The sequence below is a fragment of the Argentina silus genome, assembly GCF_951799395.1.
Source record: "Argentina silus genome assembly, chromosome: 6".
Classification (NCBI taxonomy): domain Eukaryota; kingdom Metazoa; phylum Chordata; class Actinopteri; order Argentiniformes; family Argentinidae; genus Argentina; species Argentina silus.
In genome coordinates, this window is record NC_139660.1 from 22,085,986 (window position 1) to 22,110,376 (window position 24,391).

General features: G+C 42.7%; 1 protein-coding gene across 4 annotated transcripts; it reads right to left on the reverse strand.

Annotated features, from left to right (window-relative positions):
* Nucleotides 1-326: 326 nt before the first annotated feature.
* Nucleotides 327-24,227, reverse strand: osbpl1a (oxysterol binding protein-like 1A). 4 transcript variants are annotated; one of them, XM_083671997.1, is made up of 29 exons: nucleotides 23,966-24,227; nucleotides 21,135-21,264; nucleotides 20,883-20,968; nucleotides 20,687-20,761; nucleotides 20,410-20,521; nucleotides 20,014-20,099; nucleotides 19,546-19,690; nucleotides 19,116-19,183; nucleotides 18,749-18,793; nucleotides 18,540-18,613; nucleotides 18,323-18,386; nucleotides 17,932-18,033; nucleotides 17,379-17,507; nucleotides 17,073-17,154; nucleotides 16,616-16,722; nucleotides 13,457-13,619; nucleotides 11,303-11,486; nucleotides 9,607-9,682; nucleotides 7,532-7,666; nucleotides 7,261-7,358; nucleotides 6,566-6,748; nucleotides 6,191-6,298; nucleotides 5,561-5,650; nucleotides 3,947-4,070; nucleotides 3,576-3,689; nucleotides 3,001-3,124; nucleotides 2,800-2,890; nucleotides 2,464-2,484; nucleotides 327-1,805 (listed from the first exon to the last, which is right to left on the reverse strand). In XM_083671997.1, the coding sequence occupies exons 2-29, from the start codon at nucleotides 21,256-21,258 to the stop codon at nucleotides 1,703-1,705; spliced, it is 2,913 nt and encodes a 970-aa protein (XP_083528123.1). In that variant the 5' UTR covers nucleotides 21,259-21,264; nucleotides 23,966-24,227; the 3' UTR covers nucleotides 327-1,702. The 4 variants fall into 4 exon arrangements, with proteins under 4 accessions (XP_083528123.1, XP_083528122.1, XP_083528124.1 ...); XM_083671996.1 differs by having other exon boundaries at nucleotides 23,915-24,227; XM_083671998.1 differs by lacking the exon at nucleotides 2,464-2,484 and having other exon boundaries at nucleotides 23,915-24,227.
* Nucleotides 24,228-24,391: the final 164 nt, after the last annotated feature.

The window sequence follows — 24,391 nt, forward strand, 5'->3', positions numbered from 1 at the left end:
CACCATATACTTTTTTTTACTCCATCTTGTGTAAACAATAATAGCTTAAAAACATGGATTGAACCTATCATTTTGATCTCATTCGCCCCATCCCTCAGCTGTTTACCAAAAAAGTGGCAGTGTGAACACTTTGTTGTTGTTTGAATCCGAGATTGCGTTTTTGACATCATCTATTGTGTGTGCTTTTGAGCACACATGGTGGGCAGAAGTAAGAACAGAAAAACACAGTCGCTACACATACGACTACAATACATTTTCCAAAAATGAACACCACGATTAGTTTCTCACATAGCTGTGGATAAAAACGAATGAAAGCTACACGACAGTTCAACACATCATACTTTTAACTTTATCATAAGCACGAGAGAGGTTTGACCTCGAGCTTGTTTTCTCCATGTACTCAAAGTGTTTTGATGACAGGAGAAACATAAGATTCATTATTGTCCTTGATTTCATGGCTGATTGTCATAAGCAGCCGCTGGGCAGAGTCAACAAAATGTAAGCGGTTTTGAATTATACCTCTGATTCATAAGAAGGTTACAGACACACAGTCACATGTCAATAATGGCCTGTAGATATTGCTAAAATAATTCAGAGAAGACTTTTTTTTTTTTTTCTTTCCCTACAATTGATGGAACAATAAATCTTACTGTTCATATAACAATAACCATACATAAAGCACAGAATCATGAAGAAAATAAATGTAAGCTGTGACAAGCAACACAAACCAGTGAGATTGTGTGCCAAAACACAAACAACAAAGAGCAGTGGGTTCTCAGCATCGCTGTCCATCACTTTGAACAAAGTGTGGATGTGTGGAGAACTTTGGGAGTTTGGATAACAATACCATTGACTCCAGTGTTTTGAATGACTCAAAAAAAATAACAATAATCCCAACCACATTCGATATGTACATATATGTGTGCACTGTACTTGTGTAACAGAGAATGTGAAGTGAAGTAGTGAACACAAAACATCTGTACATGACATGAGGAGCATTGATCACAAAAGCCTTTTTCTCAATTGTTAGGAACGCGACTCATCAAGTCCTCTCCTCCGTCCTCCTCCCATGTCCTCTTGAACACGCATTACAGGAGAAGATCTAGACTCCTCCTCTTACATATTTTCCTGCACCCCTTTTTGAGGACGAATCGAGTGAAGGACGGGGGAGAGGACGCGAGCAGTCGTGTTCCTAACAGTTGAGAAAAGTCTACAGTGTGGGACACACTGATGTAGGAAGGATGTAAGTTTGTGCAAATAACATACAGTATATGACAGCTCACATCCAATCAAAACACTGCATCATGAAGAAATTACAACAAAACAGCGACTCAAACCATGATCCAATTTGTATCAGCCAAAGCTACAATGGAGTTCATAAATACATTAAGCTAAAAGTACTTCCCTCAAAAATGATGGCTGCATGGGAAAATATATGATCTAGTGTAAATATAAATGCTACATTTGAAAGCATGTCTAACTGCTTAACAATGTGTATTATAAGTATATGAATTATTGCCATTTGTACAAAGTGTATTCATCGTAATAAATTAAGGCCACGCTGTTCTAGTCTCCCATTTGCTTACTGCAATTATGTAAGTAGCTGGCCCTGTTAAAAACTAACTTGTGGAATGCAATTTCGAGAAGTGAAGTGGACATAGTTAAGACTAAAATATTGATCCCGGTTTTCAAGGAATGTCCATTAGTAAATATCAGGTAGCAGGGGGTAGTTGCGGTCCCAGTACCCAGTGGAGAACAGCCAGTCCTGGGAGCCATTGTGGGGGTTCTGACCCTGATGGAACCACCTGGGAGGACAGGAGGGGAGAAGGTCATCACAGGGCAATGGAGTCAAGGCTCACTCAGTCAGCAAAAAAACAGACAGATGAGAGAGGGGTGGGGGTGGGGGGGGGGGAGGAAGGGTGGGTGTGGGGGAGTGGTTAGACATCAGGGGAGGCTGGTGGAGGTAGAAATCGGAGGACGGGCTCATTGTAAGACATGGAACGGAATGAGGAATGTTATCAATCACATGCTACATACTGTATAAGTATGTGTAATACATGTACACACATACTAAAATAAATATATCTTTGAAAAGCTTAAACAGTTGTTGAGCTGCATAGCATAGATGCCAGGCTATACTGAATTTAGGCTTCCTGAATCTCAGAAATCAGAACCAAGACATACAGTGTAGTCACACCAGTAGGTGGCGCTACCACACAACGATGTGATACATTGAACACCACATGCAAGGTGGACGTTGTCACTCCCAGTGAATGCTATCTCAAAGTTTATTTATCCCAAACACTACACCATCAATAGATAGCTGAAGTGTGACTTGGCAGAAAAGCAATTACACGATCAATGTGAAAGATTACAATTGAGAAACTGAAATGAGATAGCATTACTGAGAGCATATCGTCTATAAGCTAAAAGACACATTATAAAACAGCAAGCAGCTCAAACCTGGGGCCGAGGGCAGGGTTTCTTCACACCAAAGCAAAGGCGCAACACAACGAACAAGACAATGGAAGAAAACAGTGGGAATTGACATTAGCACATACGTTACAAAGCAGTACATTGAGAAAACAATAGAGAAGTGACTAAGATGGAAAGATACCCTCAAGAAAATGTCCAAGGATGCAGTTGCTTTTATGGCAAAAAATAAATAGGTAAATTGAAAAGGCTAAGTTGAATACTGAACAAATGCCTAACACATATAGAGTCAGTGTAATAATATACAGTCCTGTCAAATTGTCAAACTTTGCCAAATTGTCAAATGTAAAAACATTGTCGTCTCACTTCGTTTTCCACTCCTCGTCAGATTTAGAGCGGTTTTTGCGTGCAGCTCTCTGTTTCTCTTCCAGCCTCTTCTTCTCCTCACTTGCAAAGTCTAGAACAAGAGAGAAAACACCAAAGGTTTTACTGTACCAGCTAGTTGTCTAGGATAAGAGGAATTCATGGAATAGACTTCAGGGTTTTCAGGGGAGTCATGACCGTTACCAATATCGCCGTTCTCCATGGCTCGTATATCAGGCCTCAGCCTACAGTCGGTCTTGGGAATGACTCCTTCCATGTCCTGGTCCACCTCATTCAGTTGCATGGCGAAGGACGTAAAACTGTACATCTACAAATCAGCAACAACAAAAAAAAGTCACACTTGAGAACATTTCTTCTGGGACTGAAGAAGTTGTTCTTAATTTAACTTGAGAAGTTGTTCATGTTTATTAACATTTTCACATAAATCTACAAAAATGCAATCTTCACAAGTTATTATCAAGGTCTTCAAGGTCTGTACAAGTTGTCTTTTACTTCGTCTTGGTTTCTATCTAAGGGCCTGTTCAGACAGATGGGAACCATTCACGAAAAACAGGTTACGCATAAATGTACCCATCTAAAGTTCAAGTCATTTCTACTATTGACACACATAAAAAGGGAGGGACAAAGCACGGATGGTCGTCCGTCTTCAGTCAATGCGTGAGCCCCGTAGGAAAACAATGTGCTTAATACATTTTGGGCAGACAAGAAAATCCTGTCTGAACACGGCCTAAATAGGGGTGTTGTAGCATGTGACTAACCTCTGCAGAGTTGGCTGGTCTGGGTGCTATCCTCCACAGGAGCTGGCTGCCTGGGATCACCTCCACAGTGTCACTGTCTGATTGGGGGATCTCCTCCTGCTCCTCACCAGAGCCCTGGACGACGACAACAACAACAACAATAACAACAACAACAGAGTAGAGCACTCACTCTCTGCACTTCTCACTACAGAAGTGACGCTACATTAGTGTCAAACCGCTTGTTGCGTAACACTTCTCTGAACCACAGCATAAAAGTAGTAAAAAGTAGGACAATGAGGGCACAACTGTAAGCAAACATTTAACATAAATAGACAACGTAGCACAATGTCGGGGCCGTGCCATGAACTAGGTGAGCGCCAGGGGGTACATACCGGTTTGCCTTTCTTGTCCTCTGGCCCTTTCTTGTCACTTCTCTTGTGTGCTTCAAAGGCGGCAGGGTCCACTATGTACATGCACTCTGTCCACTTTCCATAGAGAGCGCAGAGCTTCTTTTTGCTGTGCCAAAGAACACAAACGATGGCGGTCAAAACACCGGAGTCAACACGGTCAATGTGGCAACGTGCTTGAGAAATGTACAGTGCCCTGCGTAAGTAATGGTAACAGTGAGGCATTTTTTTCTTCTTTTGGCTCTACACTCCAAAAGTTTGGATTTTCAATCAAACATTTAATACGTGGTTAACGTATAGATTGTATTTGCGTACATATTGGTTTCACTATTCAGAAATTACATCACTTTTTAGACAGTTTCCCTATTTTAGACCTACCAAAAGTGATGGGACCGATTTATCAAATGTCCAAGTTAAACACTCATGTTTAGTATTTGCCTGAAGTCTGCGACCCATTGACACCACCAGATGCTGGGTATCTTCTCTGGTGATTCTCTGCCAGGCCTGTACTGCAGCCATCTTCAGTTGTTTGTTTAGAGGACTTTTTGCCTGAAGTCTCCTCTTCAGCGTGTTCAATAGTATTTAAATCTGGAGACTGATTTGGCCAGTTAACAACTTTCCTTTTTGGCCCTGAAAAACTCCCTAGTTGCTATGGCAGTATGTTTTGTCCTGCTGTATGATGAAGCACAGTTCAATGTGTTTGGAAATGTGTGTGTATTTGGGCTGACAAGTTGTTTCTGTACAGTTCAGCATTCGTCCTGCTGATGCCATCTGCAGTTACATCATCAATGTATGCCCAAGCCATAACACCCCCTCCACCATATTTCACAGGTGAGGTGGTATGATTTGGATATTCAGCATTTCCTTTTTTGCCACACTTTACTCTTGCCATCACTCTGGTACATGTTAATCTTATCCGTCTCATCTGTCCACAATACCTTTTTACAGAACTATGCATGTTCTTTTAGTTACTTTTTGACAAACCATAACTTGGCTATCCTGTTTTTGCGATCAACTAGTGGTTTGCACCTGGCAGTGTAGCCTCTGTAGTTCTGCTGGTGAAGTCTTCTGCGGATGGTAGTCTCTGACACATTCATGCCTACCTCCTGTAGAGTGTTCCTGATCTGTGGGACAGTTGTTTTGGGGGTTTTCTTAATCATGGTGAGCATTCTTGGGTCATCCACTGCAGAAGTCTTCCTGGGCCTACCAGCATGTTTGCGATTGCTGAGCTCACCAGTGCTTTTTTTTCTTCCTTGATGTACCAAATTATGGTAGGTTTAAGGTTTTGGCTATGTTTCTGATTGACTTCTTCTGATATTTCAACCTCATAATGGCTTTTCTGACTTTCATTCAAATAAAAGTAGAGTCTCTACCTCATAGTAATGTTAGATTTCAAATCCAAACTTTTGGAGTATAGAGAAAAATAAGTGTCCCATTACTTACACAGGGCACTGTATGTGCACCAACAAAAGCATTGAGGTACAGTGTAGTATACAATATACAGTATATTACATTTCAATGGGCTTTGCATCTAAGGTTATACGACTAGAGCTTTCGAAATTCAAATAGTCAAATTTACCACAACACTCAAAATCCTACCTTTTGTCTAGAATATAGCCTTCAACTTTGTGCAGCTCTTTGCCAAACAGGCCACAGGGTTTGAAATTCAGGCAGCACCTTTCTCCAGTTCTAGGAAAAAGCAGAAATACATGACCAGCTCAACATTTTCCTTTTCATTTCTTTTCCGTCATACTTCCTTATTCACACACTGCTTTCTTCTTACTCAGAAAGTACTTTCTACATTCCCGACATATGTTTTCACTTCCTGGAATCATCTCATGATGAGAATGTGTTTTGAACACAATGTCATGAGACAATTCCAGGAAGTCATGAGGAATTCCAGGGGTGCATTCCATTCCAGCATGACAATGAGCTCGTCGATTTCTAACCCCACCAGCCTCTCCTAATGTGTATGTAGAAAGTATGTGTGTGCATCTAACATTTCCGTTAAGTAACATTAATGGACAATAAAGTGACCTTAATCTTAATTAAATCTAACCTTGATATTGGGGTTTCCATGAGGCGTATACTGTATGTGCAAAGTATTGATACTTTGTGACCACATGAATGGTGGCCTGATAAGAAATGTACTCGAAAAAGATTTTGAGTGAAATGCCCCTTTAGGCAGTCAAAGAAGTAGCAGAGCGTGTGGGAAGAGGTTGTTCATACTTGTGGTTGATCACCTCCATGTTACCATACTGCTCGATCCACAGTTGCCCCACGATTATGTTGTGGACGCAACAGGTAGGGTTCGTCCATGTGTAGGCCTCGTTGTGCCTGGAAGTGAAATGGAATCATAATACTGTATTGTGGTTTCACACAACACGTGCTGCATGTCTACAAAGGACCAGTAGTAAGCAGTGGCGGAAATGGCAGGCAGGGGTGAACCCCAGGGGTGAATTAAGTTGTTGTTGGTGTTAAGACACTTCAATGTCAACATTTATTTTGCCCCTGGACCCACCATGGTTCCCTGAGTGAATTCATCACACAACTGTTGGAGGTTTAGTGAACGTTTTCCATGAGTTAGTGAGTGGTCTTACTTACTTGGGCAGTTCCAGTGTGATGATGCCCTTGGGTTCGGCCTCCACACTCTTGCCCCAGAACTTGAGTTTGGGGTAGATGGAGCCGTGGAACACAAAGTCTTTCTTCAGGCCCTCGGCATGGAAGGCACTGACGGGCGGGTGGTGACTCACCTGCTCCGAGATCAATCTGAACCCCAGGTCCTCTCTGAGAGAATGACAGAGAGAGAGAGAGAGAGACAGAGAGAGAGAGAGACAGAGAGAGAGAGAGAGAGAGAGACAGAGAGACACAGAGAGAGAGAGAAACAGAGAGAGAGAGAGAGAGAGAGAGAGAGACATACAGAGGGAGGAATGGGTTAAGTGTACTAAAACGTAATTGGCTCTCTCACATTCTTTTTTCCGCCTGAGGTGCAAGGACATATCAAAAAGGCTGTTTAGATCACGGAAAAAGCGGATTTGGTTTTAAACCACTTAAATTGTATGCTTTGTAAATTGCTTCTTTATTTGCTTGCTATCATTACAAATAAACAGCGACACAGAGACATACTCTCTCATCTTACCAGGTCATATCCAAAAGGCTAATCCAATTTCAGATAATCGAAAAAGTGGATTCGGTATAAACCACTTTAAAAACGTATGCTTTGTGAATGTGTATTTGTTCGTTCTGTTTCCTATCACAATAAATAACCCGTGGCAGAGATACACTTGTCTCTCTCTTACCTGACCAGTTCATAGGTCTCTCCCAGTAGAGGGTTGAAGGGTTTCCCAGTTCTCTCCCACTGGGACGCCACTGCAGACACGGCAAACGCAGCAACACACTGGCCATGCAAAACCAACACATCCAACCCATGATCAGATCATCGTAGATCGACCCTGGAGATTGATTTGCTCTTTTTTTTTTATGTCTCTGTATGTTTATGTATTATGTATAATGCATTCCTATATTTGTAAAGCCAATTTTCCAGATGATTTCCATCCATGTGTGGTGTACCTTCATCCTCTCTGTGGAGTCGGAGGAGGCGATGGCCTGGTGGATGAGGTAGGTGTGCTCCATGTACTCTGTCAGACGCTGCAAGAAGCTCAGGGGCTCATTAAAAATCACTGGCATTGTGATCTTAGAGAGCTCCTGAAAGAGAGAAGAGAGTAGAGAGAGAGAGAGAGAAAGGAAGAAAGAAAGAGAGAGAGAGAGAGAGAGAGAGAGAGAGAGAGAGAGAGAGAGAGAGAGAGTGAGAGTGAAAGTGAGTGGTTGTACAGCACAATGTGATTCCCATTGTTCTACTGGTTCAACCACAACGTCATCAAGTCCCTTGGTTTTAGAATTGACCAGAAATGTCATGGAAATGTGACATTCTGTGACTCAAACATCCCAAAGGCTCATACCACTATGAAATAGCATACAAGTGTACACAGCAGCTAAGAGTTGGAAGAATGCTATGGTGAATGTACGGTAGAGTGTGTGTGTGAATATGATCAATATTGTCACGGGTAGGGGGAGTTGTTAGGCACAGCATGCAGTGGAATGCTGGCAAACCCCTACCAAGTAACAATATTGATGGTAAATCACGGCCTTCACAACAAATCAGAAATTTGTGACAATAAAACAATGCTTTAAGTATTTATTTCATGATAGATTGTGGTGGTTTCTGCCTTGCCTTGAGAAATACAGTTCCCAAAACTACAAACATTGTCAAGGGAACTTGATACACAAAGCAATATCAAAGCAAGTGATTTAATTGTGACATTATTGTTAGTAAATCACAGCTTTGAATGCCTTTCTGGCAATTACAAGGCTTGTTTTCATCAACCCGTTGTATAACATACTGTATACCCCGCCCTGACCTGCATTCCACATCAGGATTATCACGTTTCAACGTTACATACATGCTCTAAGCCGGAGGTGAATTCGCCAAAGTTGCCCGATCTCAGCCTATTTGTTTCTTCTGGCCATGCAGATTCTTTCTGTTCAGATAAAAACTCGTAGAATCAATGGGCTGTTTGTAGTGTAGCTGGTAAAACTCGCAGACAGCACTACACTATTTCTAAAGGACAAATCACAGACTGAATTATTAATTATTATTTCTCTGATGCTTCTGGTCTTTGTTTGAATATCACAAAATGTGAACTCCTTCCAGGAAAGAACTGTTTGGAGAATGAAATTGCAGGCATTCCAGTTAAAGATCAGCTTAAATACCACGGTGTATCAGGTTAAATACCTTGGTGTCATATCGAGATCAACAGAGAACTTCAGTCCTCTCATTACTTCAATGCAATGAAGATTTGACCTTTGATCCAAAGAGACTACAGGAAGATCTATTACAGGACTACAGGAAGATCGATTACAGGAAGATCTCTTTTAGCCAAAGTATCCTATTTAGCCTATCCACAGTGATATATGCTTCCTTAGCTTTAGATGTTTTAAAAGAAAAGTTTTGTTCAGTATGACAATGATGTATCTGACCTCAGTGAAATGTTCGTAATTAATTTATTTTTATTACATGCCAATTTTTTTATTCACACCAGCAAATGTTCCCAGCAGAGACATCCATGTATATATGAAATGAAATTTTAAAGCAATTAAAATATTTGTAGCACCTTTTCCAGTATGTATTGTATTTCCGAACTTTCTTGTAAGCTTATGTCCTGTATTGTCATGTTATTGTATTGTACATTGTCTTTGATTAATACAAATATAACATTTTTAAAAAGCCGGAGGTGAACTACCTCCTCATGCTACACAGATGTGATGTGACATATGTACAGTACAACATGTATGTGATGTGTCATATGTATACAGTATAACACGTATGTTACTGTACTGATACATCAGTATAGGGCTGATATGTAAAGACAACATAATGTAATCAAGTGTCAGGTAAGTCAGGTGTTACTTATGTCAGGCTTTAAGCAGAGGTTTATGTCAATAATATGTCCTATCAATAATATGCTCTATCAATAATATGCTATATCAATAATATGTCATATCAAAAGGTATTGACGGGGACTGAGGAGGAATACATTTAAAAAAATAATAATAATACAAAATACAAAATTAAACATTTAGCTCACCATTCCAATGCATTTCCTTAGGATACTCCAGATGCTGAAGTCGTTCCTTGAGAACATGGGTGCCGGTAGACTTGTTCTGGAGGGAGGGATACACAAGTACATGCAACAAGCCAATGAGACAAGTATTACTATGGTATTACTATGAATTACTGTGTGTCCTGTTGACATTGCCTGTAGCGGTTACCATATTAACTGGTATTCAATTAGACTCCACATGCCAGACATGTAATGGATGCACTATATCTAATGCAAGAGTCATCTCTTATTCAGGCGAATACAGTCTGCAGTCTGCAACAAAAGCCCTCTTGTTTAGTTCCAGGCACGTGTAGGAACGGCATATTGGAGAGAGGCCAGATCCACAACAATCAACACCAATATAGGAGGTTTCTAGTAGCTGAGGTCATATTTGCTCCTCTTACCTTTGACTTCATTGAAATGAACAAATGTTCGATATGTATATACAAGTACTGTATCTAGCGGGGTTTGAACCGGGGACCTCTCACTTGGATGCCACAGACGTAAACCGTTATACCAAGAGGACATCCTCAGGCTGTGTCTGGGCTTAGAAGTCACCAGCAGGGCTACACGACCTCATCATGAGAGCATGATTCGAAATCACCCCCGCCACACACCCGCATGCGCACGTACATACACACGTGCACACACGCACATACACACACGCACGTACACACACACACACGTACACACACGTACACACACACACACACGTACACACACAGAAAAGGCAGTCAATAATTTTCCCTTCTAACCTGTATGATCAAGTCACACATCCCATTTAGCAATGATGGTGGTTATTACAGTTTCATTCTTCACCGTCAGCCGACTAAGGGTGGTTTTTTGGGCCACTGAATGTTTCCGTATCTGGAATGTGTATCGTTCTTTACCAAGGCCAAAGTTTAACACTGAACAACAACAAAGACAGATAAGAACATGGAGGCCAGGCTGATCAGACGGCCATCAATTTTAATGCATTTTCCACTCTTCTCTCCTCTCCTCTCCTCTCCATTCCTAAGCTCTCATCTCTCCGCCACAGACACAAGGGATCAGTCACCATAGGACCCTACTGAGTTCCGTTTATTGCATTACACTGTGAACTCATCAATGTTTAACCGGTCCTCCACAGATCTGAGGCCCTCTCCACCAGAGCCTTTCTCCTATCTGAACTAGGCTGCGGCCCTCTCGCTAAATTATTCACACCCTGATTTGGCAGGACCAGTGAAAACACATTAAAAACACACCGAAGATGATGAGACTATTCTGCAAACTACAAAATGAAAACAGGTGGCGATACCATAACAAGACAAAGAGACTTAAAGGGATAGTTCACTCAAATGACAGTCACATATTTGTTTCTTTACCTTGTCAGCAGTCTAATTCAAGTTCAATCCACTCTTTGGATTTGTTCATGTAGGGTGGGAGGGTAGGTGGGTGGATGGATGGGAGGGAGGGGGGTGGATGGGAGGGTAGGTGGGTGGGTGGATGGGAGAGTGGGTGGGTGGGTGGATGGGAGGGTAGGTGGGTTGGTGGATGGGAGGGTAGGTGGGTGGGTGGATGGGAGAGTGGGTGGGTGGGTGGGTGGGTGGATGGGAGGGTAGGTGGGTGGATGGGAGGGTAGGTCAGAAGGGGGGGGGGGGGGGTGGGGGGGGGTGGAGGGGGGCACCTGGGTCAAGCTCACCTATGCCTCACGACTCCATTGGGCAGGGACTCCTCCTCATTGCCAAGGTGATCCTCTTGCGACATGTTGGCGAGACTGCTGCGGTCGCTGCTGAACAGGACAGAGCCTTCCTCCTCCTCGTCTTCCTCAAAGGAGTGGCTGGCCACCGTCTCAAAGCCGCTCAGAGAGTGCTCTGAATCTGATTCTGAGAGAAAGGGGCGGAAGAAGGAGACATGTTTTTTTGTTCTTCTTTTCTTTCTTTTTTCTTTTTTTGTGGACTAGAGGGGGGGAGTGAATGAGTCCATGAATGATAGTGTCAGGGTCATCACTGACACTATCACCCTGTCAGCAACTGACACCTTCCCCGAGGCTACCCAAAGCCCTGACAGGAGAAACCTGATATGTGTGGATAGGGTTGCATTTAAAGCACCCCAACACCAGCTTCACTCGTTGCCGTTAGGTAAGATGAAGGCATTAGTCCATTGATCATTACAGTAAACAACAACATCATCATCATCATCCTCCTCCTCCTCCTCCTCATCATCATCGGTGTAGTGTGAGTTTCAAGTTTGGGGAAGCTATGTTTGTATGGGGGGTTTGGGGGGTCCTCTCCCCAGAAAAAAAAATCGATCTAAATGCATTTCCTGCAATTCTATGACGTCAACAATACATGCAAGGCCTGTTTAGAATTATAATCCATGATATAAAACAGGACAAATTTAATCTATTATAAATACATTTTTATACAAAACTTTTTACATTCGTATTTGTTCCGTGTGCATTTTTTGGCCTGGGATTTGTTATTTGCCATGTGTGGAGGGAGGGAGGCTGGGCTCCTGCTGTACAGTTTTGATTCAGCTCCAACCCGACGGGACTCCAGGGGTTGGGTCTTGCTCAAATTTCTAAGAATTAATATGGACCGAAACGAAAGTGCAGCCGCCTGGCTGAGATAGGATAGGTGTGTCATTTGGGTATTGCACCATGGCTCAAAGACCAACCCCCTGAAAAACAGAAAGGTTCAAATTCTCTCGCTCCCCTCTGCAAATACATAATAACGTAATCTTCATTTAGAAATGGCAGGCAGCCAAATTGCAGTTGCATGCACTCGACACAGCAGTAAACCACATCTTGCGGAGTTCACCAGCTGTGACTATTTAAAAGAGGAGGAGAAATTAAAACAATTTACTCCATGACGAATTGGTTCCATCAGTGTTGGTCTTGTGGTTAAACTAATCGGCCAGTTACCAGTCATCCTAACTGCATGGAGTTTGGTGAGCACAGAGTTTCAGAAAATCTATCGGTTCTGTAGCCTACTCTTGCAATTTCGTTGGTAAAGGAGACGAATGCAATTGCTGCAAGATTACCTGCCTCTGCTTAGTGAGATTAATTACTCACGTTGATTGTAATCACAGGAGTAGTTATAATAATTTTGGTACAGTAAATGTATTTAAATTGACTTTTGGAGAAGCTTAGGGCTTATGGTTATTGTCGTCGTCATCGTCATCGTCATTGTCATCATACTGTTAGTAACATCCTAATCATCACACTGTTAGTAACATCCTTATTATCAATGTCACGATCATGAACCAAAAAAAGACATCCATAGTATGTCAAAATATTGTTGTATATATAGAAGCATTTTCAAAGTTTAGGATATTTATTGCTTATTTACCACCCAATTGGTGCCCACACACACACACATGCACACACACAGACACGCACACAAACACACTCACTCTAATAGGAGCAATAAAACTCTTTAATTCCCGTGCAATAAACTTGCTTAATTTGCACATGTAAACTTTGCACTTTACATCATTGATAACCTCCATGATGGTTTTGTTCTCTGTAATTGTATACAGTACAGTTTCCCATCTTGGTCAACTAAAGTACACAGACACACAGACACAGACACAGACACAGACACAGACACAGACACAGACACAGACACAGACACAGACACATAAACCATCAAACAAGCATGTCATGTCATGTCATGTCAACACAACAAGCAAACACCTTGGCTCGAAATGCATGAAGCACACCAAAACAATGAAACAGCAAATATAGTGCCCCTCGGGTGAATGACAAAGCAACATGGGGCCTTTCTCAAGCTCTCTCGCTTGAATCCCCCACCAAACCAATCTTTTTTTCGATATCAACAGTCCCACTCACCAGACACAGCGTCGTAGAACTCATCCTCACTGAGCGCGCTCCTTGGAGAGGATCCCTTGACGACGGATTGCTCAAGTTCGTGGTGCTCTGTAGCTAGGGTCTGCAGCGCTTCAGACAGGATCTTATTCTTCTCCACCTCCTGCTCCAATTTCAAACTGCGCACCTGAGCCCCACAGGGTGACAAGCAGGTACACACACGCACGCACGCACACACACACACACACACACACACACACACACACACACACACACTTCAATCATTAATCAGAATATCTTACAAGTTAGATGACCAATAGTTTGAGAGGATATGGCAATTACCAACACCCGCATAAAACAGTTTGAGTGGCAGTGTACACAGTCTCGATCTTAGCAGAAACCTCCTCTCCTTCTAAAGGACAGTGTGACTGGGAAGACCTCTGGACTGTACAGTGGGTCTCTCTGGACTATGCCAGCATAACAACTCATCTCTTCTGGCTACTGTACTCAGATCAGCTCTGAGACCGCAGGGGGGCCAACAGACTCCGACAGCACTGAGAGGAGCGTGGCGTGTCTGGGTGTAGCGGAGTCTCCAATGGCCTTCGAGAGAAAACGATCCCTCATGGCATAACATCGAGGAGATCAAATGACCACAAAGCCAATGGACGAGGAAATAGACAATTAGCCCTACCTTCCAATTAGCCACTCGATCTGCTGCGGAATCTAAAACAAGATACCTTAAAGCAACAAACTTCCACTAAAACCAGGAAAAAGTACAGAAAAAAACTAAAAAACAACAAACCTTCTCCTTTCCCAGATGTTACTGTTCCTGGATTCATGACACACTGTCGTACCGTAAAGCCAGCAAAAAGGCCGAAATATTCAACCCAAAAAAGTGCAATCACTTGGGCGACGGTAGTGAGGGGAGCTCAAATCTAATGAGACAAGGAGGTTACACGCCACAATGAACAACAGCTCACCTCTGTAACCAAGGTGGGGAACAGGGGGTGGAGGGTGGAGGATGGGGAGGGAGGCGGGGGAGGAAGCAGACCTGGATTCTGATTGGGCCTCCACACTTACAGGTGAAGAACAGTACAGTATATACTGTATAGAATATCAACAAGGTGCCTCTGAGGGGTTCATGAAAAACAAGCCTGGATGTCTAGACCTCAGCTGACGCACCCGTTGGATTGACGTTCCTACAGTATTTTCTGTAAATACTTTTATATAATGTAATATTAATGTAAATCATTTATATATCAGTCAGATGTACAGTACAGTGCATTTGCAGACATTTCAAAAAACATGACTTGACGTGACTTCACTTTCTCATTATGGAGTATGGTGTGTGGATTGATGGCAAAAATATTTTTTTGTTATTGTTATTTTATTAAAATGTGGGAAAAAGTGAAGGGGTCTGAATACTTAATGATAAGCCATTGTATCAGTCAGAATCAATGGATTTAACAACAGTAACGATACAGCCACTACACTGCTCTCTCTCTACAGCCGTGCTCAACAGCTTCGAGTGCCATCAAAAGAATAGCTCCAGTATAAAGACAGATTATGCCCTGGCCTCATCCCAACAGCCCATTTTACTACTGTTTATATTCATGAATATGGAGCTCATCAAAGTCATTTCTGTATACATACCTTGAAAATGACACTGAAACTAAATGTAATCTCACCCTGAAACTATTACTAAACAGTCAACAGCTGTGACATGCAGTTGCATGTGACAACAATGGTCACAAGAGTCCCATTCGGAAACAGGAACCAACAAGTTGCCTAACATACGACTATGGACACAACAACAACAACAACAACACAGCTGGACACTCACGATAACCATACAGTAGCCTCCATTTTGTTTTGGTGGTGATGCTGAGGAAAGAAACGTCTCCCATGGGACATCGGCCAGTACAGTGGCACTCTGGCCTTCGTCTGTCTGTGTGTGTGGTCACAGAACCACACGCTGTGGAGGAGCCAGAATATCACCGCTCAGGAAAAACAGTATTAGCATCAGCAGAATATATGAGTCACGGAACCGGTTGTAAGGGTTGCAGTGTCAGCAGTTCTAGCTGGAGGAAAGTTTCACTCAAGACAGCCGCTGTTCCTCAGGGTGAGTTCCTCAGTTCTCCACACAGCACCACGAGTCATAAACCACAGACACGCTCTCTCTATCTCCGCTTTCACTCTTCTGCATGCCCGAATGAGTGACACGACCCTTCGCGCTCCACCCTCACACTCTCACTCCATACCTCTCTAATCTCCACATCTCTGGATTAACACGCACATATAAAACACACGCATGTAGGCATGTCCACCTCTGGCATGCACAAACAGTTTCAGCCCAAGTCATGACATCAGACACCTATGAAGGCAATCAGTAAGCAGTAAGCAGTAAGCAGTAAGCAGTAATCAAGAAGGTAAACAGTAATCATCCCCTCTGATTATACAGTATCCAGAAATCACTGTGTGTGTGGTGTGGTGTGGTGTGGTGTGGTGTGTGAGTGCAATACCTATGAAGGTCAAAACATCTTTCCAGCACTCCTCCTCACTACTACAATGTGTGACACCCAGGAGGGACGCATCACTAGGCTGAGGAGCCCATCTACAGGAAGCAGCCACTGCTGTGTGATGAAGCGTCTACCCCATTGCTAACCAATGCTACAGTATTTCAACAAGTCCTCCAAGACATCTCTGTTAATCTGTTAAATATCTCATTATTGTGTTCATTTGGTGAACTATCCCTTTAAATAGCCCTTTGTTGGGGGCTAACATGTTTGAGCCCAAGGTCAAACATTTAGTCTCTACGCATCAACATGTAACCCACCAAAACCACCTACCCAGAAGAAAACACGTGCTTCTGGACTAAGCATCCAAAATGGACATCAAGTCCACACTGAAATAATCTAAGGCAAGGCTACTCTGATCTGTATCATCCAGTACTATATGGGGTGATAATCTAGATGAATAATCCATTTAATCTGTCATAGCAGACATTCCATTCCATCTGCCAGGTCACTCATTTCCAAATACAGCCAATGGTCATTTCACCTAGCTAGACACATCTTTGAATGTGTTCACATGTTTTTTTTAGGGTTAGGGTAAGGGTTAGGGAGGATTGGATCATGGTCACAGAAGCGCTCGCTCGCTACCGGCAACAAGTGACGTACGCACCCCATCCTGTTTGGAAAAGTAGCCAAGGCAGTGGTCCAGAGTAGAGCAGGTCTCGCTGGACAGCTCACACACCTCCCTCATCTTCTGAAGCATCACCGACGGAAGCTCTGAGTGGACAAACAAGGCGGTGGGACGTGTTGAGACTGGTGGTCACATCATTGCTCTGATAGGGAACAGTCCTACTGTATGTAATGTACCACTAAAGCATTGAGGACCGTGCTAGTCTTAGATATTTATTATTATTAGTAGTAGTAGTATTTACTACTATATATAGTTGTAAAGGTACAGGCCTGAGCTTTTAGTAATGACTGTGACTAAATCCAAGAGGCTGAGAAAGATTGATAATTTAACCAACTCACATCTAGAATGTTACGTTAAAGCAAGAAAGCTATGAATGACAGTAGTCCACTATGACTGACTGTGACAATTAATTTGCAAAGAAAGAAAAGGCTTTTACTCTGTACGAGTCCGTCTTCTTTGACCATGGAGAGGAACGCCGCTACCTCCGTCTCCAGCTTTTGATGACAGGCCTCAGCTGACTGCCACAGAGGGAGGGAGGGAGGGAGGGAGAGAGAGAGGGAGAGAGAGAGAGAGAGAGGGAGGGATACCGGGTGAATGACAGGAATAAGGATAGCGGATGAAAGAATTAGAAGGAGATTCATGTTGTAAAAAATGTGACACAACGATGAGTGTTGTTTTAGCCATGAAGGGGTGACGAGGGGAATGAGGTGACTGTTGACACTGTAAATAGCTATCTTTTTACCTGCAGTGAGTCGGTCAGCTCTGCCAGCGTCATCACATCCTCTTCCTCCTCCTCCTCCTCACTGCCCTGTTCCTGGGTACAGTAGTGTGTGCTGTAGGCAGAATGTTCCTCCATGGCATCCACCCACCTCTGTAGTACGGAAAACAAAACACACGGGCATAGGTTCAGTTTCGCAGCGATTCGCAACAGCACACACTGAACATTCTGCAACGTTCTTCAACACGCTTTTCCAGGTGTGTTTGAGTGTTGAGTCACGCCTGCCTGTGACATGGTTCAGCACATGACCGGTCAGCTCACATTGTTACCAACGTTCCTCAACAGGTCGTCAAAAACAGCACCATTTGCGTTGAGTTAAACGCGTCCAGCACTTCTAACTGATAAACAAACTGTTGCAAAAGATAGAGCACATTGATATATACAGTGCTGCTTGTGGGCTACAAACTATGTTTCATATTTAAAGTCTCATAAGGCTAATGATTTGCATTGCTGCACAGAACCTACAAAAGCAAGCCATGTGAGGTAACTACTGAAGAAAAAACTAAACACATCTTACTTTTCTTGTCACTTCAGGGTCACCATTAGGGGAGACTTTGAAATGATGCATACTGTCATCAAAGCACTTGAGGGTGAAAAAGCAGTTGTCTTTGGCTTTGATCTGAAAAACAAAACGAAATTTTCCAGCAAACGCCTGGCTCTGTTTGAAGTTCTACAAGGCAAAGATCTGATAGCAGGCTAATGACTGACTAATGACACAGGACTGAACCTACACCGCTTATCACACTGACAGTAGCTGTTCTCCAATGTCCACACTAGCATACCAGTCAATGTGCCACTAAGAATGCTTGGACGATACATTCCGTCCTTTGAACTGTGGTATGCTGTATGGATTTGGAACTAAGCCTATTAGTATGCTAGTTTTTAACTCAACCGATCTGTTGACATACCAGACAGTTGGCCTGGGTCAGGGGCTTACAGCCTTGCCTTCGGACGTTGGCGGCTGCGTCCGCCCTGAAGAGGGAGAGAGGGAGTAAAACATTGGGTGAGTTGGACGGATTTCCAGAGAAATCGTTCCACTTTAAACAAAAAGACAACAACTGTGGAAAAAGTAGAACGCAGGATGACGCTAATGTGGCAAAGAGAGCTGGAGAAAGCAGAACCTACTGTTTAGAGTACCAGGAGAGAGAGCCGTCCTGGAGAACCACCCAGTAGGAACGCCATCCGAAAAACCGCGAGCTCTGAAGGAAGGGTCAGGAAAGGAGTTTGTGTTTCTTGAGTCAGCAGTCATGACCAATGAACAGTAATCCTGAAAATGGTTGTTATCATGCTCCTGACCATATGGTAATACAGTGTAATGGTCTGTCTGAGTGTACCTTCCAGAGGGGTCCTTCAAACAGCTGAACATGGCGGGTCATACCCTGTGAGAGACACAGATGAGGAACCGTTACAGAAGTATTTTCAAACCATATAACGCTCCAAGACACAGTGAGACATAGTGCAATACTTCAAACCATTCTGTACAGTACATCTTACATTAAACGTATAATATATGCCATTTAGCTGACGCTGTTATCCTAAGCGACTTACATTGCAGAGAGTGCATACATTTTTCAGTATATATGGTCCCAGCGGGAATCAAACCCACAACCTTAGCGTTGTTAACGCCATGCTCAACCAACTGAGCCACAGAGGACCACGTATACTGTACACAAGGAGAAATGTAAGCAGTTAAACACGTACTTTATGAACATGGCTCTCCAGGACCTGCTTCATCACTGTGTCATTGGCCAGGTCAAACACAGTCTGATCTGTGCAAAATCAGACAAAAACAAAAACAGTCAGGAGTCAATCATTCACTGTAACTAAACTCAATAGACAAAGAAACAAACAAATAAACAAGCATAAAACATAACGCAAGCTTGACCCAAACAATGAGCTAAATGTCTTACACCAGTCTACTGTAGATAATAAGTAGTGACCCTCATCTTGGCGTACCGTATACTCAGATATGTTCCTTTCATATTGCCCTTTGAAGCACTGTTTCAGCAACTATGGTGGACGCATACCCAGGGCAACCCAGTATAGCTCAGCTCAGCTAAGCTCAGCTCAGTTGGGCTGTGTCGTGTGAATGTGGGTCTAGTGACCCGAGACCCCTGGGGCCTTTGTTTACCGTTGTTGTTCTTGACGTTGTGTCTGGCACCACTCTTCAGCAGCTTCAGGGCACATTGCTTCTGTCCGCGGTAGGCAGCGCAGTGTAGTGGGGTGTTCCCCAGGAGGTCGATGCAGTTCATGTCAGGAGGCTTTTTCCTGTTGAGCTAAAAATGAGAGTGACACAAATCGCCTGTTGAGTAAAAAAGACAAAACACGGGAAAACCCTGAAGGATAAATATTTATAACATTGTAAAATGACGATGAACCCAATGCTGAGAGAGAAAAGTGAGGCGAGTAATATATAAAAAGTCTGAACCGGTCCAAACCTGAACCAACCACCATAAAACAAAACTCCAACCAAGAAGATAACCTGAAGCTCTGTTCCAATCTTCACACTAGCACATCACGTCGCTTAGACTGTTCTATGTGGTATGTTAGTGCGGCTAATGGCTATTTGAACCATAGCCTAAGTCTAGAGAGAGCTCACCAGCTGCGTCATGGTAGACAGGTCTCCTTCTCTCGCTGCATCCAGAAGCTGTTCCTCCAGTTTCCTCTCCTCTGTCCTCTCAGCCGCTGAGATGCAGGGAGAAAAGAAGGAACGCTACTACACATATTCCATTGAGATGAATACTACTACTACTACTAATAATTATTATTATTATTATTATTATTATTATTATTATTATTATTATTATTATTATAAGAAGAAGAAGAAGAAGAAGAAGAAGAAGGTGTATGAAATCGTATATGAAAGCGGAGGTGTTGTTGAACTGTTATCGATATGTTATGGACAGGGACGTAGTGTTAAAGGTGGGTCAACGATGGAAACTGCAGAAAATGACTAATGTAAACGTTGCCGTTAAAATCTGCTCATTTCACTGACCTTCCAACATGCTTTTGATCTCCCCATTCTGGGTGATATCTTTAGGGATCTGCGCCGTCCCGTTGATGACAGTGGCGCATGCATCATAGCGTAGCAGCAACATGACAACCTCCTGACATCGACACATGATCATGTGATTGGTTGAATGAGCGTATGAATGAATACGCGCACAAAATCAATTCAAGAAAAATGTAACATATACATGCGCTAAATGTGTCATCAACAAGGTTGACGAACAGAAATCAAGGCACATGAAATTGCATGTGTGGTTAGATACCTTTCTGCCAGTGAACGCAGCTTTGTGCAGTGGTGTGTCACCCACATTATTAGGTAGATTGACCTCTGCTCCTGCCTGCAAAGGAATTTCAACACACACACACACACACACACACACACACACACACACACACATTACTTCTTGAGAAGGTGAAATCAATCCCCATCCAACTGTCATCTACAAATGACTTACGTACCTTTAGTAATTCCTCCACCACATCTCTGTGTCCAAAGTAACAGGCCAGGTGAAGAGGTGTCCATCCCAAATTAGACTTGCTTTTACCTGAGGACAAGTCACACACACACACACACACACATACATACACACACATACATACATACACACACACATACACACACTCAGTTTCCCAACTCAAAACATCAATAGTATACTACCTTAAGTAAACTAATATCCTTCTAATAACTGCCTAGTAACCACCTAATCTGACCTTTGCAGTTGATGTTAATCTGGGCTTCTTCTTTGATCTTGGACATAAGAAGCTTCTGGATTCCCAGGAGGTCCCCATTCCTGGCCCGGCGCAGGAACTGTTCCTCTGGGTCCACCTCCTCCATAGATCTCTGTACACAATAGATAGAAGATCACAGCACTGGCCTTGATTGCCTTCTAGAAAAGAGATTGTGATCTAATAAAGGACCGATTGAGAGAGTAAATCAAATGATTTTGAAGTGTGACAAATTTCCTATTTCTGTGTCTGGTAAAACAAGAACTTAAAACTGGCCGAAGGGGAGTGAGCTATCAGGATCGTTTGGTTTTGAACCTAAATGTCTGAAATGGAAGAGACTTAAACACATCTTCAGAAAGCGAGTGAGGAGCAGATACATCAGAACTTAAGCTATCTAAAGAGTGAGAACTAATTAAGCATACAGTAGCTTACAGGAGCTTACAGCAGCTGGCTTCCATCCATGTCCGTGAAGGCACGCCCCTTGCTCCATGGGCACAGTCTTACCAACACACTGACTAGGGCCGACCTTACTGTGACCTAGTATCTAGGACGTACTCTGTGCTAACACCTAAACCTACAGTCCAGGCTAGACACCTTTCCCTGGGCACAGTCCTGTGGGTTATTAAAAGAGAAAATAATCCTCTTGCTTCTAAATATGCTCACATGAAAAACCTCATTCCCTTCCAAATGTCCTGTTTTCTTGTGTTATTAGAAAAGTCAATAAGTCTACTGCCTTTCGGGTGGTGGTTGAAATGAGGATCACAAGGCAAGGCGTGTGGAGTAGGCTCTTCCAGATAATAGATTTGACCAATAATTCAATAATGTTTTTCTGCTCCAAAACGTAGTATACTCAGTAGTATTAATAGCCTACATAATCCATTGAATTGAATTCATTACAGGGGTTGAGGGGGTTGGACGCTATCCTATCTAATGATCAACTATAGCATGTGGACAGCTTAGAAAGGTTATACAGTATCAAGCGTAGGTCTACCTACAGTAGTCTGATGTTAAAAATGTTTCAAGATTAATATTTCCAATGCAAATATAGGCAAATGTAAGATTTAGACTGTTGGGAAAGAGGCTAATTAGTCCAACCACTTGGAACTGGTTTTCACCACACCCAGTGATGGTAAGTGATGAAGTGAAGTGTGACAATAACTATCAAACCAATGAACATAAAGGTTGGTATGAAACAAAGATGTTATTGCTTCAGACTGTGTGATAGATCAGAGGGTAACACACTACAGGAACTGATGGAAAAGTCAGACCACACAGCTGGACCCAGAGGATGGACTTGCTCTGCTGCCTGATACAGAAGTAAAATATTCCTTAAACACAAAAGTTGTTACTGTCCTTTATTTCCTTATGAATCGTGAGCCACTCAGTGAGGACATTTCAAGAAGACGATGGTGGAATAACAGAGGACTTGATTCCGAAGCATGGGAATTTAAGAAGAGGAGTAACTGGATCAACCGGATTCTCAACACCGTTATGGAACACATGAGTATGGATATTCCCCTCAATAAAACAATGTAGGAATTAAAGGACCCTTTTGGAACCTTTGAAGTAACTGGCTGATAGAGTTGACGTTTTAGTTGTAATAATTGAAAGAGGAGAAGAAAATAATGAACATAGAAAAGGTGTCCGTCACCAGATCAGCCTGGCAGGAGAAATCATAAGGACATTCTTGTTCCTCAAGGGACCTACACCGCACAAACCCACATGACTTCTTTGTTGTGTTTTGATACAGAGATGACCAGGCTATAATAAGCTTGCTTCATACACTGGAATGCTGAATGCTGGAAAGTCGCAAGGAAAATATGAAGGGACAATGAGCCATGTTGATGAGAATGAGAGTCATCTGTTTCCCTATTTACCCCATGGAACAAGAAAGTTGCAATATGACATACTGTTAGGACAGAGGGAACTCTAATGACAACTAAACATCTGAATGTCATTCAAATCAGCATCCTCATAAGATTAGGAACATACTGTCATCTTTCCATCTCTTCTCTCATTACACTTCTATAGATCTATCGCTAGCTCCCTCTCTAATTCTCCCAACGGTTGGGAAAGAGCACCAAAAACATGAAAGCAATGTTCTACCTGTAGAGGTATATCTCTGGGCATATACAAAAACAAATGTGTAAAAAGCGGCCTAATATAGTAGGCCTAATCATTTCCGACAAGATGCACCGAGCGTTTGTCATCCGCTCTTCTGCAATAACTATGCATAAGATGAAAAGATTGCTCTGTCTTGTGACTTCCTTGCCATACTGATAGCAAAGTTCTAAGATTCCGTGAGCAAATAGAAACAACAACATCCTTGTGACAAAATTGTGTAACCTGAAATTATCATAGGACTGTGATAGGCACCACACACTTGTAGCAGAGTCATTGAAGTCAGCTTCTAGGCATGCAGTAAAGACGGATATTTACTATCACTATAGTAATATACCATCACACCATAACACCACATATAACACATTTTTTCATAACATAAATACTGTACATGCGCAGTTTGCCATCAGTTTTACATTCTCATTCACTAGCCTGGCAGGCTTGTTGCTGAATTGTGAGATGCATCTATTTTGCATACAGATACCACTCGGAATATGATGAAAAAGCCAAGGCAAGAAATGTCGGGACATACTGTCGAGACTGATCAAAACATGCAGACCTGCGCTGTCCAGCATAGCGGACTAATATCAAGTCGGATATTAAACATCAAAGCCTATATGTAAAGTGACTGATATCGTACTTACAGATAAATATTACAATCGTAAAGCAGACCCGTCCGAACCCGTCAGCCGTACCAGTCGGGAAATTGCTTTCGCATGGTCCTCTGCTGAACTTCTTCAAGAGGTCGGCATGTGATTTTCTAAGCCTAGATAAGGCTTCAAGAACTCTTCCTGTTTATGTGCTAGTGCAAAGTTTTGCACATTAATCCAAAGCCTTGCACATTGCACAACTCGCCTACTTCAGAAGTCAGGAGACGTACTTCTCAGGCAAAAACTGCGAACCTTTTATTAAAAAAACACACACTCCTCAGGGCCAGCGATGTCAATATGTGTTCTGTACACACGACGATCAGCTGATGTCACGGTCGAAGGATCGCTCCAGTCCTCGTGCACGCGCACTGGTCGCGGGTGCGAGTCGTGTATCAAAGTGAATGACGTCAGATTAGGAAGTGATTGTGCTTTGTGTTTTTAAATCAAGTGACCTACACGTCTCATCTGAGT